General features: G+C 44.2%; 1 protein-coding gene across 2 annotated transcripts in view; it reads left to right on the top strand.

Moving 5' to 3' along the window:
- The window catches only part of LOC121573897 (beta-amyrin 28-monooxygenase), a 44181-nt gene that overhangs the window by 11743 nt on the left and 7064 nt on the right, over nucleotides 1-25374 (top strand). For both annotated transcript variants that reach the window (XM_041886283.2, XM_041886282.2), the window contains exons 9-10: nucleotides 318-445; nucleotides 22211-22298. In XM_041886283.2, the coding sequence (XP_041742217.1) occupies nucleotides 318-445; nucleotides 22211-22298 (216 nt within the window). The remainder of the gene's footprint in view (nucleotides 1-317; nucleotides 446-22210; nucleotides 22299-25374) is intronic.

Below are 25374 nucleotides of genomic sequence, written 5' to 3'. Positions count from 1 at the left end.
ATAGGTACACTTCAACTGTGAGAGATGGAATCTAAAACAAAGATCCAGAAAATCACATTGTATGATTTTTAAGTAATTAATTTGCATTTTATTGCATGACATAAGTATTTGATACATCAGAAAAGCAGAACTTAATATTTACTACAGTATTTATACTATCGTTAACTGTAAATACTACAGTATACTACAGTAAATACTGTACAGGAAAGTCTGCAAAAACACTAAAGTACTATAGTATTTATACCACGTTGAGTTATTGTCAAATGACTGCCCTCACAACTCAATGCCAGTCTCCTACTGTTTTATTCTCTCCAAAGGACACTACTCTGGGAGGCTTCCACGTTCCCAAGGGTTACGCTGCCATGTACATCAGCCATGCCATCCACCGCGACCCGGAAGTGTTCCACCAGCCAGAGGACTTCCTGCCAGAGAGGTGGGGTGGAAGGTGAGGCCTTTACACAGAAACCCTTCTCTTTTTGCTTTTACAGTAGCATCGTTCACTTCTCCGCTCAAACAGGCCAACCTCCACCTACACTAAGATCTTCTGTCTGAGCACATGGCTGTGCCTCAGGGTAAAACAGTTTACCACAACAAAAGGAGTGTCTTGTTCTGACCTTGTCCTGTCTCTGTGTGTGTGTGCGTCTGTCCGTGCCGCTAGCCAGGCTGCAGCTGGAGTTAAGCAGTTTTCTCAGTATCCTCTCTCTCTCTCTCTCTCTCTCTCTCGCTCTCTCTCTCTCTCTCTCTCTCTCTCTCTCGCTCTCTCTCTCTCGCTTCTCTCTCTCTCTCTCGCTCTCTCTCTCTCTCTCTCTCTCTCTCTCTCTCTCTCTCTCTCTCTCTCTCTCTCTCTCTCTCTCTCTCTCTCTCTCTCTCTCTCTCTCTCTCTCGCTCCTCTCTCTCTCTCGCTCTCTCTCTCTCTCTCGCCTCTCTCTCTTCCTCTCTCTCTCTCGCCTCTCTCTCTCTCTCTCTCTCTCTCTCTCTCTCTCTCGCCCTCTCTCTCTCTCTCTCTCTCTCTCTCTCTCTCTCTCTCTCTCTCTCTCTCTCTCTCTCTCTCTCTCTCTCTCTCTCTCTCTCTCTCTCTCTCTCTCTCTCTCTCTCTCTCTCTCTCTCTCTGCAGGGTTTTATTATACTATTATTCTCCCTCTTTTCTTTACCGTGACCTCGGTGACCCCTTGCATTCTCCGGTTCACTTCACAGACACCTGGGGCTCCGGTTTAAAAATAACACCCTCTGTGCTGAGAACATGTTATGTATTCTCTCTCTCGTCCTCCCTCCCTCTCTTTCTTACTTGCTCTCTTTTGCTTTGAAGCTTTCTGTGTGTGTGTGTGTGTCCATTAAGTTGAACTCTTTACTCCAGTATTCATGAGTTCCCTTGAGTCATTAGAGAGTGTGTCCTCTGAGTGCATCATGGTGTCCAGGCTGGAAAAACAGGCAATTATACTCTCACATTTCCAATAACATATCCACAAATGTACTCTATTTTGTTCTCTAATGTACTGTATTTTCTGTAGTACCTTTAGAATATAGCCCTTGTAGTGTAAGGATTTGATATTTTTGCCATTATTGGATGATGTTAATTATGCTGATGATTAAACTATTCAATGGAGTTACCATTTGGTGTTGCCTGTGGTTCTAAAGGAGGATCTTCTATATTGTGAGCTCATCTTGTCCTGTTCTGAAGGATTTACCATAGAAATAGATACATTAATATCTATGGGATTTATCTTTATCTCTATTTTATGGGAGAGGCTGATCATGAGAACAACTGAGTATCAGAGATACTGTTGCTAAGGCTGTCAATGCTTAGCGCCCAAAGATCTGGCAATAGATAAAATGAGTCATACAGTTATAGAGTTAAAGTGAAATTCTGTGGTAAGACTGTGATAATGTCTGATAAGCGCATGATAACAATGTGTAAAATTCATACCATGACTGATGAATCAATAAACAATGTTCAGGGTAGGTGCTCTGATGATGATGATGAGGATGATGATGGGGGGGGTCACTGAGATAGAGAGAAAAATAGTAAGAAGGTTAGAAAGGTGGAGATAGTGAATCAAACTGGCCTCATTGTCAGTCGGATGCACACAGATGCTGCCCACTGCTGCAGGGCATGATGCATGATGGGACCTGGCTTGGCCGCCCTGTATGAGGTCACAGTGAGTGGTGGTTCACTTCCTGTTCCTGTCTCACCAGCTGGGACTGCCTCTGCTGGGGGCGGGACTTCAGACTACTGGGAGAGGGGGGGTAGCAGAGCTCAGTGAGAGGAGAGAGGCCAGGGTGGGGGTGGGTGGTAGCAGAGCTCAGTGAGAGGAGGGAGAGTCCTGGGGATGGCAGGGGGTGGGGGTGGGGGGTAGCAGAGCTCAGTGAGAGGAGAGAGGCCTGAGGATGGCAGGGGGTGGGGGTGGGGGGTAGCAGAGCTCAGTGAGAGGAGAGAGGCCTGGTGATGGCAGGGGGTGGGGGTGGGGGGTAGCAGAGCTCAGTGAGAGGAGAGAGGCCTGAGTATGGCAGGGGGTGAGGGTGGGGGGTAGCAGAGCTCAGTGAGAAGAGAGAGGCCTGGGGATGGCAGGGGTGGGGGTGGGGGGTAGCAGAGCTCAGTGAGAGGAGAGAGGCCTGGGTATGGGGATGGGGATGGGTAGTGGTCAACCCCCCCAGGGAAAATAAAGCCCCCATCTGCCGGTAGGGAAAGTGAACAGGAAGAGAGAGTTTTTACACGCTGCTCTGGTGATTAGCCATGCTGCTCTATGCTCTATGGAAGCAGGATGGAAAATGTGACTTAGACTAGTCTAGAGACTCACTCACCTAGGCAGTTGAAGCTCAGTGTTGCTCTTTTTATTATGTTGACTCATATCTCCCTCCCCCGTAGTGCTTCTGATAAGTCTAAAGCAAATGAAGGACAGTGTTCTGCTATTATTTGAGTCAAAATGAGACATAGCACAATATGTGGAGGAAAAAGTAGAGAGATAGAGAATGTTGTATGGATATGCACCAATTGAAAGTCATCAAGTAGTCATCAATCAGTAATCATCAACAGGATGAATGGCCGCTGTAATCCTCTATAGCTCTCCCAGCAGCCCAGCCCGCACGCACGCACGCGCACGCGCACACACCCACACACACACACACACACACACACACACACACACACACACAAAATGTTTAAGTGAGTTGAAGCTTTCAGTACTGTCTGTGTCACATTAAGAATAGAGGAGGCAATCAGGGGGGTATGCATTAGAAAACCCCATTTTCATAAAAACTAGGGGGAAAAAACAAGAATACATTTTTCATAAATGGACTTGTGTCCATCATTTTTTACTATTTTTAAAAGCACTGCATCAACAGAGGCGCAGGGCTGTGTTTATGTGTGACGAACAGTGACTGTCTGGGATTAATTTGGATGAGGTCAGAGCTACAGATGTAGGATCTTAATTTGAGCCAGTTCGCTACATCAGGAAAATAATCATACAGTAACAGGAAATGTGAATTATTATTTTGTAGGGGGGTTGATATATGTTTCGTAAGGGAAAATCAAGTCTGACATTTTAAGTGGAAATTACAAACTTCAGAAGCCTTTTTAAACCTCAACTGCACTACAAGTTAAAAATGTCTGTTGTGCTGTCTGCTTTTCATACAGTTTGATAGTAAAGCAGAAATACTGTAGGCAGTGATTCAGCCATTCATTAACGTGGCTTGCGAAAGCAGCTACACTTTAAATATTGCATCACTTATTTCTGACTTATAGTTCATGGGGCTTGCAAAGCAAGAGTCCCCAATTTAAGTCTTGGACATACTTCTGACTTATTATTATTCTTCTTCTTTAGCATGCTACTCCTCTTACACTGTTTAAACTTTAAAACGTGCAGACTGGTCTGGATTGAGTTGGTTGTATACAACTTTTTGATCTATTTTATACTTATGTATACCATCCACTTTCATGGTATTTCCTCAGCATTCCAAAGGCCCCATTGTAACATCATCACTTCCAACATTCCATTCACTGTAAATGCAACAATGCAACTTTTGACCACTTTGCTAACAACTTAGACAAAATGTTAGAGGGTATGACATCTTGGTTTACTTCCTTGCTATTACAATATGAAGTCCGAACAAAAATATATTTTACCAATCTAACGATACAGCTGTTTAAGTAACCGCATAACCAATCAATCAATCAACTACTGACCAAAGCTACTGACCACAACCACACAACTACTGACCACAAAACTACTGAACCACACAACTACTGACCACAACTACTGACCACAACCACACAACTACTGACCACAACCACACAACTGCTGACCACAACTACTGACCTCAACTACTGACCACACAACTACTTACCACAACTGCTGACCAACACTACACAACTACTGATCTTAACTATTGACCACAACTACTGACCACAACTACTGCTCTGGTCTGCACTAGCTCTGGTCCAGCTCTGGTCCTGGGCGTAGCTAGCTAGCTCTGGTTCGCACTAGCTCTGGTCTAGCTGTGGTCTGCACTATAAATTATAACTACTTAAATGTGCATAAATTAGCATATGATACCCACCAACAATAACTGTAACTCTTGAACAGCTAGAGACACCAAACCAACTTGTTCACGCTATCCTATCCTCCAACCAATCAATCAATCAATCTTTTCATCTACCTACTTTTTCAACTATAACCAGTCACCACCATTACTACTGCAGACACTACCACTACTATAACTTATTTCAAAACCATACTTTAAAACAAGCACACCACATTTTCTTCAGAAAATGTACTTTTCAGTAATCACTGTTAACCTAAATTGTGTATTTATTAGATAGAACTAAAGCTAGCTATCAGTAGTTCTTCAACTACCACACAAATACTTTTAAAGAGCTGTCATCACTAGATGCACCATCATATTTATCTCCCCAAATAATAGCCTAAAACTTTCCAATCATTACATCATCATTCAATTAAAATCAAACTTAATTTACACTGAACGTTTTACAAAAGTAAATCATACATCTATTTATCTGAAACCCACAGCATGAATGATTCAGAGTTGCTTTGCTTTCCTAAGAGTGTTGTCCACATGATCCTGCCTTTTATTCCCATGTTCTTGTCCTATGTCTTTCTTATTTCAGTTTTCACATGCAATAACTGTAGTTTAAACATTTTTTTAATCTAACTGACCCATAATTCAAAGTAAGGTTGATATAGTAATGTATCAAAGTAATCAGACCAATTATTTTATGAAATGTAACTTTGACTATATGTAACTGCTTTGCTTTAAATAGTAAAGTAAAACTTTTAACTTCTTCCATTACCACAAATATCATTTTAAAGAGCAAGCCCCACAACTTTACTTGTAAAGTTACCATCTAGTTATTATTATTATTCTTTACAACGCTACTCCTCTTACACCATTTAAGCTAGAAACGCCATTCAAACTTTAAAAATGTTCAGACTGGTCTGGGACAATGTGCTTGTATACAACTTGTTGATACTATTTATACTTTTTAAACTATAAAATGTTTATTAAACTTATTAAACTTTAATGGGATTTCATGGGATCCACTTTCATGGGATTTCTTCAACATTCTAAATCTTCCATTGTGACATAATCACTTCCAACATTTCATTCACTGTGAATGCAACAATGCAACATTTGACACAAATCAGCTACTTTGACCACTTTCCCAAAATGTTAGACAAAAAGTTAGAGGGTATGACATCTTGGTCTACTGCCCTGCAATTCATCTGGTATCGATCAGACATTACACCTGTTTAAGTTTCCCCATCAACAAAATGTTCTCTTACTTTTTCCAAACAACATAATATTTTACCGCTTTTCCAGCACTTTAGACAAAAACTTAGAGTGTATGACATATTGGTATACTTCTCTGCTATTCAAATCTGGAATCAGAAAATAATTATCTGCCACCAATCAAAGGTTACAGCTGTTTTTTGGAGTTTAGAGTGACAAAAAGAATGAAGAATTGTGAACACCAAGAAAGCAGATACAAGGAGGCAGCCAAGGCAACAGCATATCGGCTTCCTTCATATTTCACCCGATCACTTTTGATCATGTTTCGGTCTGATTATATAAAATAACTCACCAACAGTAACTCAGGCTAATCTAACTTCAAATTCTTAAAATATTTTTATCAAATATAACTATATAAATTTGCGACAACTTGTATAAACTATAATGTTATAAATTAGCATACAGTAGCATAAGATAACCCATCAACAGTAACTCTTGTACCGTTCAAGATAGAGACACCAAACCAACTTTCACATGTTCAGGCTATACTATCCACTGCCACAAAAATACTTTCAAAAAGTTGAAGCAAGTCACATACTTTTTATTCATGGAAAATTACCATCTAGTTCCCATTTTGCACTGTAGCACTGCACCATTATCAGGACTGGCAGACTGGGATGTGATGGTTGTAGGGAGGACAGTGAGGGAGAGAGGGGGTTATCAACAATACAGAAACTGCTTAGTACTGCTTTCTCTAGCACCTCTCCCAGAATAGATGCAAGCTAATAAACAACCTATCTATGTGTTCGTTTTACTTTTACTTGACTATTCTTGTTTTGCCAGACATCCAGCATTATTAGAGCCCCATAGATTCCATCTCTCCATCTAGGCAGGATGTTGATCTGGGGTAACGGAGGGTAACTGCTGTATCTGCTACTCTGCCATTTAATAAATCATAATAATAATTTCCTCCCGGACGAGACAGGATGGTCCTTTTGGCTGCGGTTGCTGTGGTTTCAATGCAGCTGTGCAACAGATGTTGTGTGCAGCTGTGTGCGTGCGTGTGAATGTGTGTTGGGCAGGGCAGTAAGCTTAGTTTGTCTTCAGCAGACAGCCCCAGTGTAACTGAAACCCTAGATAGCAGCCTGAAGACATTTGGACACATCCATTATAGCCATTGTTGAAGGAGGCCACATCAAGACATCAAGTGGTTTAGGTTAGTCTCAGACGTATGTCTGGGTTTTTATTTCACTAAGGTACTCAAGGACAGCTTCTGTTTCAATGATAGCTCAGTACATACACATTGACTGTGATGGCATTGTAAGGGAGTAAAAACAAAAGAGGATAAACTTGTCACCATTCCAAAGGCTATTTAGGCTATAGTCTATAACATCTCCCACATCACAAGATAATTCATGGAAATGAATAGTCTTGTTAACATGCATTTAAAGGAAGAAAACACTCCTCCTCCCTGATATGAATGATATGTATGGCTCTTACTAGCATGGGTGGTTCTCAGTAGGCAGTAGGTCCTGATCAGAAGCAGGTAAAGAGAGGCTGATGGCAGGTCCTGCTGGTTTAGCCCGCTGCTTTATTATTCTCTGAGTGCGTCATGCAGTCATGAATTAGATTTACGAGCCCTCCTGTGACACCGGCTCACTCCACATAATAAGGAAAATCCACTCAAATTCATACTGTGCTAGATGTGTAGGTTAAATGCTTTAATGCTGCTGTTGATCGTTATTGTAGCACATTAGGTCCATTCTCCATCCTCAAGTCCATCAATAATAATGATTATGTCATTTCTCAAGGTGCTCTCGAATTATGATGATAGAGGGGTTAATGGATATGGGATGTGATAATGACTACATAAGGCTTCTGTCATTTATTCATATAATTGAATATATTTAATCACTATCTGCCTTCCATCAATATTCATGTATTGTAGTGGCTATAGGTTATTGTAAATGATCTTAATCTTTAAAAGGGTGAATTGTTTTCCTTTATTACATTTACATTTTAGTCATTTAGCAGACGCTCTTATCCAGAGCGACTTACAGTTAGTGAATACATATATATATATATATTTTTTTTATACTGGCCCCCTGTGGGAATCGAACCCACAACCCTGGCGTTGCAAACGCCATTCTCTATCAACTGAGCTACATCCCTGCCGGCCATTCCCTCCCCTACCCTGGACGACGCTGGGCCAATTGTGCGCCGCCCATGAGTCTCCCGGTCGCGGCCGGCTGCGACAGAGCCTGGATTCGAACCAGGATCTCTAGTGGCACAGTTAGCACTGCGATGCAGTGCCTTAGACCACTGCGCCACTTTTTGTACCTTATCCATATCAAATGTGAGTGTCTCTCTCTCTCGCTCACACTCTCTCTCTCTCTCCCATTCATCTTCATTCATGCTGGTTCTATGCCATTGAGCCCTCCCTTATATACTTTGAGCTGCAGATCTAAGAATGAACCAGGGGCATCTCTCTCTCTCTTCTCTCTCTCTCCTCTCTCTCTCTCTCTCTCTCTCTCTCTCTGTCTCTCTCTCTGCCCCTGGTCACCTGACAGTGTCTTTACCAATGGGGATTCCCCTAGGCTTATGGCTGTGCCTCCATTCTTATGTTGTATTAGCCTTATGAAGTAAGAATGTGAGTCTACATGTTTCTTGCATGTCTGTTTATCGATTCATGCGTTTGCATCCATGCAATGTCCATTGGTATATGTCTGTGTGTGTGCACTTGTGTGTTTGTTTGTGTGAAAACTGTGTCTCTGTGTGTGTTAGCGTCCAAGTGTGTGTTTGTGAGTTGAGAGAGAGGGATGCTGCTCTCTTGCATGAAGCCCTGGGGAGGGGGATGATTCAGAAGTGAGTCAGAGCAGAGCAGAGCATCCCCCTGCCACCCTGCCTTAGCAAAAGAAGGGGGATGGATGAGGCTCCTCTCCTCTCTACAGCTGCTCTGTCTGCGGTGAGGTGAAGGACACAGAGACACAGGGACTCCTCATCATCACACAGACTGATGACCCCTGAGTTGTTTTTTTTTTCCTTCCTAGAAAGTAACACCCATAATATTTGGGGGAGAGACACAGGATCAAGTCAGTCAATACGCTGGCTACAAGCCAAGCTTCTGTTTTTCTCTGCGTGATTAATATTTCAGAGCAGAAAGTAACACCCATAATATTTGGGGGAGAGACACAGGATCAAGTCAGACAATACGCTGGCCACAAGCCAAGCTTCTGTTTTTCTCTGCGTGATTAATATTTCAGAGACTGTCCCAAATGACACCCTATTCCCTATATCGTGCCTGGTCAAAAGTAGTGCACTAGTGCTTCATTTGGGAGGTCGACAGACCTTCTCCTACTCTCCTTATCAACTGCCTCTTCAAAACAATCCACAATCCACTCGTTCTTCGAGGACCAACATCCTTCTTAGATCCTCTTCATCTGCATAAACCCTCTGAGACTGTAGTGTTTTTCATCAGCATACAGAGTACAATAACCCTTTACACAGGGCCGTCTGTAGCCTTTTGTGGGCCCTAAGCAAGATTTGGTTGGGGGGCCCCCCCACCAAGCTGGCAAAATGTTTTAGTGGCCCCCCTATTGACGGCGGAGAGAAAAATATACGTTTTAAAGTTCGTTTTCTGCACTTCTACTAATTTTGCCATGGGCAGAGAGAGATTTGTGCAGTTTTAAAGCACATTTCCTGCAATTCTACCTATTTTGCCATGGGGTGTAGATAAATATTTGCAGTTTTAAAGCTAATTTCCTGCAATTCTACACATTTTGCAATGACTTATGCCATGTTAATGATATCTGAGTGAGAGTGACTAACAAAATCAATGGGGGCCCCCTGGAGGTCAGGGCGCCTGGGTACGTGCCCTGCGTGCCCTGTCGGTATTCGGCCATGATTACTACAAGTTTAGATTACTGGCTAGACTAACTTACGAATCTAAAAATTGTTAGCTGATGTTGCTAATTGAGTGACTGTCAGTGACTGACAAAACAAGAGAAAAACCGATGATGCACAACCAAATATCGAACTTGCACCTTGTGTATTCTACTATTGTAACTCTCAACAGTAAGTTGAGACCCTGACTAATTTCCGGGGCCCTAAGCAACCGCTTATGTTGCTTATGCCTGGAGCCGGCCCTGCCTTTACACCTTTAATCCAGGCTGGGGTTCCCTCCCTCCTGTCCTGGTTGTTGTCGCACTCCTCTTCTGGGCCTCGTTGTGCTCAATTAATGCAGAAGGAAGAGTAATGCCCTACCTATTTTAATGGTATCCATTGCTCTCTTCCCATCATTGGGTTCCTCTCCTCTTTCTATATTCTGCTGTCTCGTCTCTCTCCCATTTTTCTTCTCTTCTCTCTGTCCCTGGCTCTTCTCTCTGTCCCTGTCTCTTCTCTCTGTCCCTGTCTCCCCTCTCTGTCCCTGTCTCTCCTCTCTGTCCCTGTCTCTCCTCTCTGTCCATGTCTCTCCTCTCTGTCCCTGTCTCTTCTCTCTGTCCCTGGCTCTCCTCTCTGTCCATTTCTCTCCTCTCTGTCCCTGTCTCTCCTCTCTGTCCCTGTCTCTCCTCTCTGTCCCTGTCTCTCCTCTCTGTCCATTTCTCTCCTCTCTGTCCCTGTCTCTCCTCTCTGTCCATTTCTCTCCTCTCTGTCCCTGTCTCTCCTCTCTGTCCCTGTCTCTCCTCTCTGTCCCTGTCTCTTCTCTATTAGTCCCTGTCTCTTCTCTCTTAGTCCCTGTCTCTCCTCTCTGTCCCTGTCTCTCCTCTCTGTCCATTTCTCTCCTCTCTGTCCCTGTCTCTCCTCTCTGTCCCTGTCTCTCCTCTCTGTCCCTGTCTCTCCTCTCTGTCCCTGTCTCTCCTCTCTGTCCCTGTCTCTCCTCTCTGTCCCTGTCTCTTCTCTCTTAGTCCCTGTCTCTTCTCTCTTAGTCCCTGTCTCCTCAGTGGACATCAGATGGACAAAGCAGTGTGCTGGGTTTCAGTCAGCTCTAAGGCTGGATCAGCCCTCTAAGCAGCACTAATGACTGTCCAGTCCTGTTATGAGATGTTATGCATGGACCACAACCCTGATCTCAGCAGGCAGGCAGGCAGGGCGCTCAAATCTCACTGGAGTCATCAATTATAATTTCTTAGAATATGGAACCCCTCAAATGTGCTTTCGATGGTCATTTCCACTAAATCCTGTAACTTGCCTGTTGGGACAGACAAAGAGATATAACTTGCAGCTGTGGAAACATAAGCTGTGATACCATACAGAGGGATGTAGAGACTGGACAAGTCTGAGTGGAGATGCTTGCCCAAGTGTGAAAATAGTATGACAATAAATTGGCCTGAAGAAGGATGACAGCGAGATGACCTGCTGCAGCTCATTCACACCTGGCTAGTCATTGACAATATGTGCTGTGCAGGAAGAGAGAAGAGCGGAACCACAGAACACTAAACCCTTGACATTCAGTATGAGTCAAATGTTAGTGCAATTTCCTTCATCCTTGAGAGAAATCTTACCTACTCTCATCCACCGTTTCACATGGAAATAGAAATTAAAATAATAATATTATTAGTATGTATTTCATATTAGAAAATTATTGCGCTTTACAATTTTGCTTTAATCTATTGAGTTGTATCAGAAGCATCAAACTTCCCAAAAAATAAGATATATGGGCGGTGTGATTCATTGTGTATTCTTAATATGATATTTACAACATTTGATATGACGTTCAATACAATAGTGCCCTCCAAGCTCATCACTAAACTCGGGGCCCTGGATCTGAACCCCGCCCTGTGCAACTGGGTCCTGGACTTCCTGACTGGCCAACCCCAGGTGGTGAAGGTAGGCAATAACAACTCCGCCATGCTGATCCTCGACACGGGGGCCCCACAAGGATGCTTAATCAGCCCCCTGCTGTACTCCCTGTTCACCCATGACTGCGTGGTCACGCACGTCTCCAACTCAATCATCAAGTTAGCTGACGACACAACAGTGGTAGGCCTGATTACCAACAATGACAAGACAGACTACTGGAAGGGCCCTGGCAGAGTGGTGTCAGGAAAATAACCTCTCCCTCAACGTCAACAAAACTATGGAGCTGATCGTAGACTTCAGGAGACAGCAGAGAGAGCACACCCCCATCCACATCCACAGGGCTGCATTGGAGATGGTGAAAAGCATAAAGTTCCTTGGCGTGCACATCACTGACAACCTGAAATGGTCCACCCACACTGACAGTGTGGTGAAGAAAGTACAACAGTGCCTCTTCAACCTCAGGAGGCTGAAGAAATTCAGCTTAGCCCCTAAGTCCCTCACGAACTTCTACAGCTGCACCATTGAGAACATCCTGTCGGGCTGTATCACCAACTGGTAAGGCAATTGCACCGCCCGCAACTGCAGGGCTCTCCAGAAGGTGGTGTGGTCAGCCCAACGCATCACCGGTGTCACAGGAAGGCCAAGAAGATCATCAAGGACCTCAGCCACCCAAGCCACGGCCTGTTCACCCTGCTACCATCTAGAAGGCGGAGACAGTACAGGTGCAGCAAAGCTGGGACCGAGAGACTAAGAAACTGCTTCTATCTCAAGGCCATCAGACTGTTAAATAGTCACTACTAGCCAGCCTCCGCCCACTACCCTGCCCTGAACTTAGTCACTGTTATTAGCCGGCTACCACCCGGTACTCTACCCTGCACCTTAGAGACTGCTGCCCTATGTACAGTGAGGGAAAAAAGTATTTGATCCCCTGCTGATTTTGTACGTTTGCCCACTGACAAAGAAATGATCAGTCTATAATTTTAATGGTAGGTTTATTTGAACAGTGAGAGACAGAATAACAACAAAAAAATCCAGAAAAATGCATGCCAAAAATGTTATAAATTGATTTGCATTTTAATGAGGTGAATAAGTATTTGACCCCCTCTCAATCAGAAAGATTTCTGGCTCCCAGGTGTCTTTTATACAGGTAACGAGCTGAGATTAGGAGCACACTCTTAAAGGGAGTGCTCCTAATCTCATCTTGTTACCTGTATAAAAGACACCTGTCCACAGAAGCAATCAATCAATCAGATTCCAAACTCTCCACCATGGCCAAGACCAAAGAGCTCTCCAAGGATGTCAGGGACAAGATTGTAGACCTACACAAGGCTGGAATGGGCTACAAGACCATCGCCAAGCAGCTTGGTGAGAAGGTGACAACAGTTGGTGAGATTATTCGCAAATGGAAGAAACACAAAAGAACTGTCAATCTCCCTCGTCCTGGGGCTCCATGCAAGATCTCACCTTGTGGAGTTGCAATGATAATGAGAACGGTGAGGAATCAGCCCAGAACTACACGGGAGGATCTTGTCAATGATCTCAAGACAGCTGGGACCATAGTCACCAAGAAAACAATTGGTAACACACTATGCCGTGAAGGACTGAAATCCTGCAGCGCCCGCAAGGTCCCCCTGCTCAAGAAAGCACATATACAGGGCGGTCTGAAGTTTGCCAATGAACATCTGAATGATTCAGAGGAGAACTGGGTGAAAGTGTTGTGGTCAGATGAGACCAAAATCGAGCTCTTTGGCATCAACTCAACTCGCCTTGTTTGCAGGAGGAGGAATGCTGCCTATGACCCCAAGAACACCATCCCCACCGTCAAACATGGAGGTGGAAACATTATGCTTTGGGGGTATTTATTTGTCTGCTAAGGGGACAGGACAACTTCACCGCATCAAAGGGACGATGGACGGGGCCATGTACCGTCAAATCTTGGGTGAGAACCTCCTTCCCTCAGCCAGGGCATTGAAAATGGGTCGTGGATGGGTATTCCAGCATGACAATGACCCAAAACACACGGCCAAGGCAACAAAGGAGTGGCTCAAGAAGAAGCACATTAAGGTCCTGGAGTGGCCTAGCCAGTCTCCAGACCTTAATCCCATAGAACATTTGTGGAGGGAGCTGAAGGTTTGAGTTGCCAAACTTCAGCCTCGAAACCTTAATGACTTGGAGAAGATCTGCAAAGAGGAGTGGGACAAAATCCCTGTGGCCAACTACAAGAAACGTCTGACCTCTGTGATTGCCAACAAGGGTTTTGCCACCAAGTACTAAGTCATGTTTTGCAGAGGGGTCAAATACTTATTTCCCTCATTTAAAATGAAAATCAATTTATAACATTTTTGACATGCGTTTTTCAGGATTTTTTTGTTGTTATTCTGTCTCTCACTGTTCAAATAAACCTACCATTAAAATGATAGACTGATCATGTCTTTGTCAGTGGGCAAACATACAAAATCAGCAGGGGATCAAATACTTTTTTCCCTCACTGTACATAGTAATTGAACACTAGTCACTTGAATTATGTTTACATACTGTTTTACCCACTTCATATGGACCGTATATACTGTATTCTAGTCAAGACTCATCCTATATAACTACTGCTGTACACACCTGTTCTATTCATTTACTGTCCATACACACCATTAATACACATACAGTGCCTTCAGAATGAATTAATGACATTTTATTTTTGTGTCAAATCGCCAATTGGCAACCCAGCCCTTATGGGATTAATTGACACATAAACAAACATTACAATAATTCACTGTGGTAATTAAATGAGAATTCTTCTTCCGGTGTTCTCTGCATTGCATAAAGAGTGAAAAAATGAAAAAAAAAGAAGGTAAAAATCAATGCATAATAGTAAATAAGGTTATCCAAACAATAATTATATCCCTAGAGCAGTAAAATAATATACATACATACATACATACATACATACACACTGTACATACATAACATATACAGATAAATAAATACAGAAAACAAAAGAAACAGAAGGCAATTGAACCCAGTCAGGCACAAAGAGAAGATTCATATTGGAGACAAGCATATACACAATGTATATACACACGTACCATTTACCACACAGAAGCTAAATATTTTTATAATTTAATTATAGGTAGCCCAATTTCTTTTATTTCCGCAAACGGAAATACACAATGGACAAAAAAACATTTTAGTTTCTCCTCATCGCTCAGCCACATAATGCCAGGGTATATCTGGGGTGCTTTCTGGAATAAGAGCAAGCGTATATCGTGGTAGAAAGTGCAATAGAGGATAAAATGAGTTTCATTCTCTATTTCTTCGAGGTCACAAGAGTTACATAGTCTTTCCTCTTCCATTTCACCACAATACCGACCTGTTTCAATACGCAGAGGCAATATCCCTGATCTTACCTGTGCACATAGCGATCTCTTGCTTTTAGGTAGGTTATACATAATATATCTCTCACGCACGAATGTACCCTTAATCAAACAAAAGGTTCTCAATTTAGGTTTATGATTAATCTCCTCCACCCATTATTTTTCATATTGCATCAACAGTTGTATTTTAATAATATCTATGTCTCCCTTAATTTGGTTTTCATACAGATGTTCACGGTCAGACTGTTGAAAAAGGTCAGACATTTCAGCTGCCCAGGCTCCCCCTATGGATAGATCCCATTGAAAAACTTTACTAGCCACGCAAGATCTCACCCCGTGGGGTCAAAATGATCACAAGAACGGTGAGCAAAAATCCCAGAACCACACGGGGGGACCTAGTGAATGACCTGCAGAGAGCTGGGACCAAAGTAACAAAGCCTACCATCAGTAACACACTACGCCGCCAGGGACTCAAATCCTTCAGTGCCAGACGTGTCCCCCTGCTTAAGCCAGTACATGTCCAGGCCCGTCTGAAGTTTGCTAGAGTGCATTTGGATGATTCAGAAGAGGATTGGGAGAATGTCATATGGTCAGATGAAACCAAAATAGAACTTTTTGGTAAGAACTCAACTCGTCGTGTTTGGAGGACAAAGAATGCTGAGTTGCATCCAAAGAACACCATACCTACTGTGAAGCATGGGGGTGGAAACATCATGCTTTGGGGCTGTTTTTTCTGCAAAGGGACCAGGACGACTGATCCGTGTAAAGGAAAGAATGAATGGGGCCATGTATCGTGAGATTTTGAGTGAAAACCTCCTTCCATCAGCAAGGGCATTGAAGATGAAACGTGGCTGGGTCTTTCAGCATGACAATGATCCCAAACACACCGCCCTGGCAACGAAGGAGTGGCTTCGTAAGAAGCATTTCAAGGTCCTGGAGTGGCTCTAGCCAGTCTCCAGATCTCAACCCCATAGAAAATCTTTGGAGGGAGTTGAAAGTCTGTGTTGCCCAGCGACAGCCCCAAAACATCACTGCTCTAGAGGAGATCTGCATGGAGGAATGGGCCAAAATACCAGCAACAGTGTGTGAAAACCTTGTGAAGACTTACAGAAAACGTTTGACCTGTGTCATTGCCAACAAAGGGTATATAACAAAGTATTGAGAAACCTTTGTTATTGACCAAATACTTATTATCCACCATAATTTGAAAATAAATTCATAAAAAATCCTACAATGTGATTTTCTGGATTTTTTTTTCTCATTTTGTCTGTCATAGTTGACGTGTACCTATGATGAAAATTACAGGCCTCTCTCATCTTTGTAAGTGGGAGAACTTGCACAATTGGTGGCTGACTAAATACTTTTTTCCCCCACTGTATTTCACTTGCTTTGGCAATGTAAACATATGTTTCCCATGCCAATAAAGCCCTTTGAATTTAATTGAATTGAGAGAGAGAGAGAGAGAGAGAGTTGTTTTGGTGGCAGTGCATGAAATGATGCTATTTTAAAGGAAATTCCTCTGTGAGCAAAGTTGGGGACTTGAGTCCGTGACTAGGGCACGGTCGACAAACAACCCTTAACCCCTAACCCATAGGCACTTACATTATGTAAATCTGTTAAATGGCTAATAAGTACTGCTCCCCCTCTCACCTACGCTGCTGCTAAAATGATTATTGATTAGATTTATTATTACCACTACGCTGCTGTTCATTAATTATTGATTAACATTACCATTAGTATCTATCTTTATCCTGATACTGGTCAGTATTACTCCCTTTTCCATGTATATATTATCATTAGTATATTACTATAAGTATTTATATATTCCTGCTACCATTCACTTTTCAGCCTTGTTTAGATGTACAGTATCAGTCAAAAGTTTGGACACACCTACTCATTCAAGGTTTTTTTTTTTTTTTTTTTTTTTAATAATAGTGAAGACATCAAAACTATGAAATAACACATATGGAATCATGTAGTAACCAAAAAAGTGTTAAACAAATCAAAATATATTTTATATTTGAAATTTGAAATTCTTCAAATAGCCACCCTTTGCCTTGATGACACCTTTGCACACTCTTTGCATTCTCTCAACCACCTTCACCTGGAATGCTTTTCCAACAGTCTTGAAGGAGTTCCCACATATGCTGAGCACTTGTTGGCTGCTTTTCCTTCACTCTACCGTCCGACTCATCCCAAACCATCTCAATTGGGTTGAGGTCGGAGGATTGTGGAGACCAGGTCATCTGATGCAGCACTCCATCACTCTCCTTCTTGGTAAAATAGCACTTACACAGCCTGGAGGTGTGTTGGGTCATTGTCCTGTTGAAAAACAAATGATAGTCCCACTAAGTCCAAACCAGATGGGATGGTGTATCGCTGCAGAATGCTGTGGTAGCCATGCTGGTTAAGTGTGCCTTGAATTCTAAATAAATCACAGACAGTGTCACCAGCAAAGCACCCCCACACCATAGCACCTCCTCCTTCATGCTTTATGGTGGGAACTACATGCGGCGATCATCCGTTCACCCATCTGTCTCACAAAGACACGGCGGCTGGAACCAAAAATCTCCAATTTGGACTCCAGACCAAAGGACACATTTCCACCGGTCTAATATCCATTGCTCGTGTTTCTTGGCCCAAGCAGGTCTCTTCTTCTTATTGGTGTCCTTTAGTAGTGGTTTCTTTGCAGCAATTCGACCATGAAGGCCTGATTCACGCAGTCTCCTCTGAACAGTTGATGTTGAGATGTGTCTGTTACTTGAACTCTGTGAAGCATTTATCTGGGCTGCAATTTCTGAGGCTGGGAACTCTAATGAACGTATCCTCTGCAGCAGAGGTAACTCTGGGTCTTCCATTCCTGTGGCGGTCCTCATGAGAGCCAGTTTCATCATTGTGTTTGATGGTTTTTGCCACTGCACTTGAAGAAACTTTCAAAGTTCTTGAAATTTTCCGGATTGACTGACCTTCATGTCTTAAAGTAATGATGCACTGTTGTTTCTCTTTGCTTATTTGAGCTGTTCTTGCCATAATATGGACTTTGTCTTTTACCAAATAGGGCTATCTTCTGTATACCTTGTCACAACACAACTGATTGGCTCAAATGCATTAAGAAGGAAAGAAATTCCACAAATTAACTTTTAAGAAGGCACACCTGTTAATTGAAATGCATTCCAGGTGACTACCTCATGAAGCTGGTTGAGAGAATGCCAAGAGTGTGCAAAGCTGTCATCAAGGCAAAGGGTGGCTATTTGAAGAATCTCAAATATAAAATATATTTTGATTAGTTTAACACCTTTTTGGTTACTACAAGATTCCATATGTGTTATTTCATAGTTTTGATGTCTTCACTATTATTCTACAATGTAAAAATAAAGAAAAACCCTTGAATGAGTAGGTGTGTCCAAACTTTTGACTGGTAGTGTATGTGTATATATATATATACAGTGGGGAAAACAAGTATTTGATACACTGCCGATTTTGCAGGTTTTCCTACTTACAAAGCATGTAGAGGTTTGTAATTTTTATCATAGGTACACTTCAACTGTGAGAGACGGAATCTAAAACAAAAATCCAGAAAATCACATTGTATGATTTTTAAGTAATTAATTTGCATTTTATTGCATGACATAAGTATTTGATACATCAGAAAAGCAGAGCTTAATATTTGGTACAGAAACCTTTGTTTGCAATTACAGAGATCATACATTTCCTGTAGGTCTTGACCAGGTTTGCACACACTGCAGCAGGGATTTTGGCCCACTCCTCCATACAGACCTTCTCCAGATCCTTCAGGTTTCGGGGCTGTCGCTGGGCAATACGGACTTTCAGCTCCCTCCAAAGATTTTCTATTGGGTTCAGGTCTGGAGACTGGCTAGGCCACTCCAGGACCTTGACATGCTTCTTACGGAGCCACTCCTTAGTTGCCCTGGCTGTGTGTTTCGGGTCGTTGTCATGCTGGAAGACCCAGCCACGACCCATCTTCAATGCTCTTACTGAGGGAAGGAGGTTGTTGGCCAAGATCTCGTGATACATGGCCCCATCCATCCTCCCCTCAATATGGTGCAGTCGTTCTGTCCCCTTTGCAGAAAAGCATCCCCAAAGAATGATGTTTCCACCTCCATGCTTCACGGTTGGGATGGTGTTCTTGGGGTTGTACTCATCCTTCTTCTTCCTCCAAACACGGCGAGTGGAGTTTAGAACAAAAAGCTCTATTTTTGTCTCATCAGACCACATGACCTTCTCCCATTCCTCCTCTGGATCATCCAGATGGTCATTGGCAAACTTCAGACGGGCCTGGACATGCGCTGGCTTGAGCAGGGGACCTTGCGTGCGCTGCAGGATTTTAGTCAATGACGGCGTAGTGTGTTACTAATGGTTTTCTTTGAGACTGTGGTCCCAGCTCTCTTCAGGTCATTGACCAGGTCCTGCCGTGTAGTTCTGGGCTGATCCCTCACCTTCCTCATGATCATTGATGCCCCACGAGGTGAGATCTTGCATGGAGCCCCAGACCGAGGGTGATTGACCGTCATCTTGAACTTCTTCCATTTTCTAATAATTGCGCCAACAGTTGTTGCCTTCTCACCAAGCTGCTTGCCTATTGTCCTGTAGCCCATCCCAGCCTTGTGCAGGTCTACAATTGTATCCCTGATGTCCTTACACAGCTCTCTGGTCTTGGCAATTGTGGAGAGGTTGGAGTCTGTTTGATTGAGTGTGTGGACAGGTGTCTTTTATACAGGTAACGAGTTCAAACAGGTGCAGTTAATACAGGTAATGAGTGGAGAACAGGAGGGCTTCTTAAAGAATAACTAACAGGTCTGTGAGAGCCAGAATTCTTACTGGTTGGTAGGTGATCAAATACTTATGTCATGCAATAAAATGCAAATTAATTACTTAAAAATCATACAATGTGATTTTCTGGATTTTTGTTTTAGATTCCGTCTCTCACAGTTGAAGTGTACCTATGATAAAAATTACAGACCTCTACATGCTTTGTAAGTAGGAAAACCTGCAAAATCGGCAGTGTATCAAATACTTGTTCTCCCCACTGTATATATATATATATATATATATATATATATTGATTAGATTAGATATGACAATATATAATTTAACAAAGAATATTCTGCATTTATATATTTTTTATTCATCATATCATCGTAATCAGCACGTTATTCAGAACACCATACGTACGAATAAACCAATTTGAACATTCAGAGCTCAGAGGACTCAAAAGCTGCCCTTCTTCTCTGAGCACACAGTGAGTCACAGAGCGGGTCACTGCTACAGATATGTATTAATCATGACATTGTTTAATTTTGATATTACTGTGGCTTTGAACATTGGTCACCGTTATGTAACGAGACTTGATCACCAGGTGCAGGAATCACATTATGTGCCTGTCTACGTAGATATATGAATGGCCACGTACAGTATACAGGTCCTCCTCCCGAAGCATCTTTTTTACTCTGACCTTAATAACGACGATAAACATACTGATCTAAACACATTTATACAATCAGACATTCTACTCTAACTGAACATGCAGACATGTTGAACAACCATACATTCTAAAGACTCAGATACTCTAAACAGTAGTCATTCTGCCTGTCATTCTGACTGAACAATGACGGTTTTATACATTCAGTTATGGTTTGTGTGGTTTTTTTTCAACCTCTTCTATATTGCTATCTGGAGACTGTGATATGCTTGACCCCTGAGGTGATTGATATGTCAGTCATCTGCAGGTGTGACTCATAGCAGAGTGATGGACCCCCTCCCTGCGTTATAGTGACTGAATGCATACTCACTGGTACACAATGATAGAGAGGGGGAGGCAACACTTATTTATTGGGTACCTTTGTCAGGTTGAGTGTAGAAAATGCCTACATGAACATAATGTATACATTTCCCTACACTCTGTTGCATCTAATATTTCAAGTATGTTTGTTCAATATGGTTTACATTATCACAGTTGCATTACTCCCAGGAAGCACAACAAGGGGGGTGGAAAACCATTTCACACATTAGAATAACAGTGTTGAAACTGACCACAGGATCCGATGATCCGGTCGGAAATACAGCTCTGCCACTCAGAACCTGCACTTCCTCTCTGTCCACATAATGCATTATTCCACACTCATGTCTCAGAGCAAGCCAATATGTTTCTTCTCTCTCTCACACTGCTTAATTCCTTCCTGTAATGAAAGTGGAGAAAGAGAGCTGAAGTATATCAAAAACATGTTAGTTAATGTGTGTGGTGCAGAGACGAGTGAGTTCCTGCTGTCAGTCCCACTGATACAGATGTAGGATCTTAATTTGATCACCCTGTTCGAGGAGAACTTTCCTGCAATGCACGACATTTTAAACTTATCATGTATTTGAGGTTTAAAAGGCTTCAGAGGTTAGTAATTTCAAACTTAAAAATGTATCTACCCATACAAAAATGTCCATTAATTATAATCCACATAATAATTCAAATGTCATGTTGCTGCAGGATTATTTTCTTGCTGTAGCAAACTGGCTCAAATTAAGATCCTGCACGTGTATATGGAAATATACTGTACTTTGACAATATAACATGATGTCAATTAGATGGATTTGTGAATATGTACAAACCATTGTACATATTCACTCGCCACTCGGGAGCCTGGATTCGAACCAGCCTCCCGAGTGGCGCAGTGGTCTAAGGCACTGCATCGCAGTACTAGCTGTGCCACTAAAGATCCTGGTTCGAATCCAGGCTCTGTCGTAGCCGGCCGCGACCGGGAGACCCATGGGGCGGCGCACAATTGGCCCAGCGTCATCCAGGGTAGGGGAGGGAATGGCCGCCAGGGATGTAGCTCAGTTGATAGAGCATGGCGTTTGCAACGCCAGGGTTGTGTGTTCGATTCCCACAGGGGGCCAGTATGGAAAAAATGTATTTAAAAAATGTATGCACTCACTAACTGTAAGTCGCTCTGGATAAGAGCGTCTGCTAAATGACTTAAATGTAATTGTTCGGTATGATATGAATATATAGCACTGCTTTACATAGAAATCCATGGTAGGCAGTCTCTACTTGCATAGTCCTAAAGGCAGTGATAGCATTGTCTGTTCTGTTGGCTCCCTGATGCTGCTGACTTAATCACCAGGGTCATCACCCCACATCTCTGCACCATGGCAGGACGTGACAGCTACAAGCCACAGCACCCCGAGGTCTCAGCTCTAGTCATATGAGGACAGAGAAATGAAACAGACTGGGAAGAGAAGACTGTTATGTAATGATTGGTTATGCTGTGCTTTCTTGTCTGTCTCAGAAACGCAGGACAGGAGCACCTCCTCTGCAGCCTAGGCAACGGCCCCAGGAACTGCATCGGCGTCCAGCTGAACAACGTTTTTCTCAAGGTGACTCCTCTCCTTTCCTCTCCTCTCTCATCTCTCTTCCCTCTCCTCCCTCATCTCTCTTCCCTCTCCTCTCTCATCTCTCTTCCCTCTCCTCCCTCATCTCTCTTCCCTCTCCTCTCTCATCTCTCTTCCCTCTCCTCCCTCATCTCTCTTCCCTCTCCTCTCTCATCTCTCTTCCCTCTCCTCCCTCATCTCTCTTCCCTCTCCTCTCTCATCTCTCTTCCCTCTCCTCCCTCATCTCTCTTCCCTCTCCTCCCTCATCTCTCTTCCCTCTCCTCCCTCATCTCTCTTCCATCTCCTCCCTCATCTCTTTTCCCTATCCTCCCTCATCTCTCTTCCCTCTCCTCCCTCATCTCTCTTCCCTCTCCTCTCTCATCTCTCTTCCCTCTCCTCTCTCATCTCTCTTCCCTCTCCTCCCTCATCTCTCTTCCATCTCCTCCCTCATCTCTCTTCCCTCTCCTCCCTCATCTCTCTTCCATCTCCTCCCTCATCTCTCTTCCCTCTCCTCCCTCATCTCTCTTCCCTCTCCTCCCTCATCTCTCTTCCCTCTCCTCCCTCATCTCTCTTCCCTCTCCTCCCTCATCTCTCTTCCCTCTCCCCCATCATCTCTCTTCCCTCTCCTCCCTCATCTCTCTTCCCTCTCCTCCCTCATCTCTCTTCCCTCTCCTCCCTCATCCATCTTCCCTCTCCTCCCTCATCTCTCTTCCCTCTCCTCCCTCATCTCTCTTCCCTCTCCTCCCTCATCTCTCTTCCCTCTCCTCTCTCATCTCTCTTCCCTCTCCTCCCTCATCTCTATTCCCTCTCCTCCCTCATCTCTCTTTCCTCTCCTCCCTCATCTCTCTTCCCTCTCCTCCCTCATCTCTCTTTCCTCTCCTCCCTCATCTCTATTCCCTCTCCTCCCTCATCTCTCTTTCCTCTCCTCCCTCATCTCTCTTCCCTCTCCTCCCTCATCTCTCTTCCCTCTCCTCCCTCATCTCTATTCCCTCTCCCCCTCATCTCTCTTTTCTCTCCTCCCTAATCTCTCTTCCCTCTCCTCCCCCATCTCTCTTTCCTCTCCTCCCTCATCTCTCTTCCCTCTCCTCTCTCATCTCTCGTCCCTCTCCTCTCTCATCTCTCTTCCCTCTCCTCTCTCATCTCTCTTCCCTCTCCTCCCTCATCTCTCTTCCCTCTCCTCCCTCATCTCTCTTCCCTCTCCTCCCTCATCTTTCTTCCCTCTCAGCCCTCATCTCTCTTCCCTCTCCTCCCTCATCTCTCTTCCCTCTCCTCTCTCATCTCTCTTCCCTCTCCTCTCCTCCCTCATCTCTCTTCCCTCTCCTCCCTCATCTCTCTTCCCTCTCCTCCCTCATCTCTCTTCCCTCTCCTCCCTCATCTTTCTTCCCTCTCCTCCCTCATCTCTCTTCCCTCTCCTCCCTCATCTCTCTTCCCTCTCCTCCCTCATCTCTCTTCCCTCTCCTCCCTCATCTTTCTTCCCTCTCCTCCCTCATCTCTCTTCCCTCTCCTCCCTCATCTCTCTTCCCTCTCCTCCCTCATCTCTCTTCCCTCTCCTCCCTCATCTCTCTTCCATTTCCTCCCTCATCTCTCTTCCCTATCCTCCCTCATCTCTCTTCCCTCTCCTCCCTCATCTTTCTTCCATCTCCTCCCTCATCTCTCTTCCATCTCCTCCCTCATCTCTCTTCCCTCTCCTCCCTCATCGTTCTTCCATATCCTCCCTCATCTCTCTTCCATCTCCTCCCTCATCTCTCTTCCCTCTCCTCCCTCATCTCTCTTCCATCTCGTCCCTCATCTCTCTTCCCTCTCCTCCCTCATCTCTCTTCCCTCTCCTCCCTCATCTTTCTTCCCTCTCCTCCCTCATCTCTCTTCCCTCTCCTCCCTCATCTCTCTTCCCTCTCCTCCCTCATCTCTCTTCCATCTCCTCCCTCATCTCTCTTTCCTCTCCTCCCTCATCTCTCTTCCATCTCCTCCCTCATCTCTCTTCCATCTCCTCCCTCATCTCTCTTCCCTCTCCTCCCTCATCTCTCTTCCATCTCCTCCCTCATCTCTCTTCCCTCTCCTCCCTCATCTCTCTTCCCTCTCCTCCCTCATCTCTCTTCCCTCTCCTCCATCATCTCTCTTCCCTCTCCTCTCTCATCTCCCTTCCCTCTCCTCCCTCATCTCTCTTCCCTCTCCTCCCTCATCTCTCTTCCCTCTCCTCCCTCATCTCTCTTCCATCTCCTCCCTCATCTCTCTTCCCTCTCCTCCCTCATCTCTCTTCCCTCTCCTCCCTCATCTCTCTTCCCTCTCCTCCCTCATCTCTCTTCCCTCTCCTCCCTCATCTCTCTTCCCTCTCCTCCCTCATCTCTCTTCCCTCTCCTCCCTCATCTCTCTTTCCTCTCCTCCCTCATCTCTCTTCCCTCTCCTCCCTCATCTCTCTTTCCTCTCCTCCCTCATCTCTCTTCCCTCTCCTCTCTCATCTCTCTTCCCTCTCCTCTCTCATCTCTCTTCCCTCTCCTCTCTCATCTCTCTTCCCTCTCCTCCCTCATCTCTCTTCCCTCTCCTCCCTCATCTCTCTTCCCTCTCCTCCCTCATCTTTCTTCCCTCTCATCCCTCATCTCTCTTCCCTCTCCTCCCTCATCTCTCTTCCCTCTCCTCTCTCATCTCTCTTCCCTCTCCTCTCCTCCATCATCTCTCTTCCCTCTCCTCCCTCATCTCTCTTCCCTCTCCTCCCTCATCTTTCTTCCCTCTCCTCCCTCATCTCTCTTCCCTCTCCTCCCTCATCTCTCTTCCCTCTCCTCCCTCATCTCTCTTCCCTCTCCTCCCTCATCTTTCTTCCCTCTCCTCCCTCATCTCTCTTCCCTCTCCTCCCTCATCTCTCTTCCCTCTCCTCCCTCATCTCTCTTCCCTCTCCTCCCTCATCTCTCTTCCATCTCCTCCCTCATCTCTCTTCCCTATCCTCCCTCATCTCTCTTCCCTCTCCTCCCTCATCTTTCTTCCATCTCCTCCCTCATCTCTCTTCCATCTCCTCCCTCATCTCTCTTCCCTCTCCTCCCTCATCGTTCTTCCATCTCCTCCCTCATCTCTCTTCCATCTCCTCCCTCAT

Source organism: Coregonus clupeaformis, chromosome 9, assembly GCF_020615455.1.
Source record: "Coregonus clupeaformis isolate EN_2021a chromosome 9, ASM2061545v1, whole genome shotgun sequence".
Taxonomy (NCBI): Eukaryota; Metazoa; Chordata; class Actinopteri; order Salmoniformes; family Salmonidae; genus Coregonus; species Coregonus clupeaformis.
The sequence above is the reverse complement of the archived record's forward strand: the minus strand, read 5'-3'. Positions and strand labels throughout refer to the sequence as shown.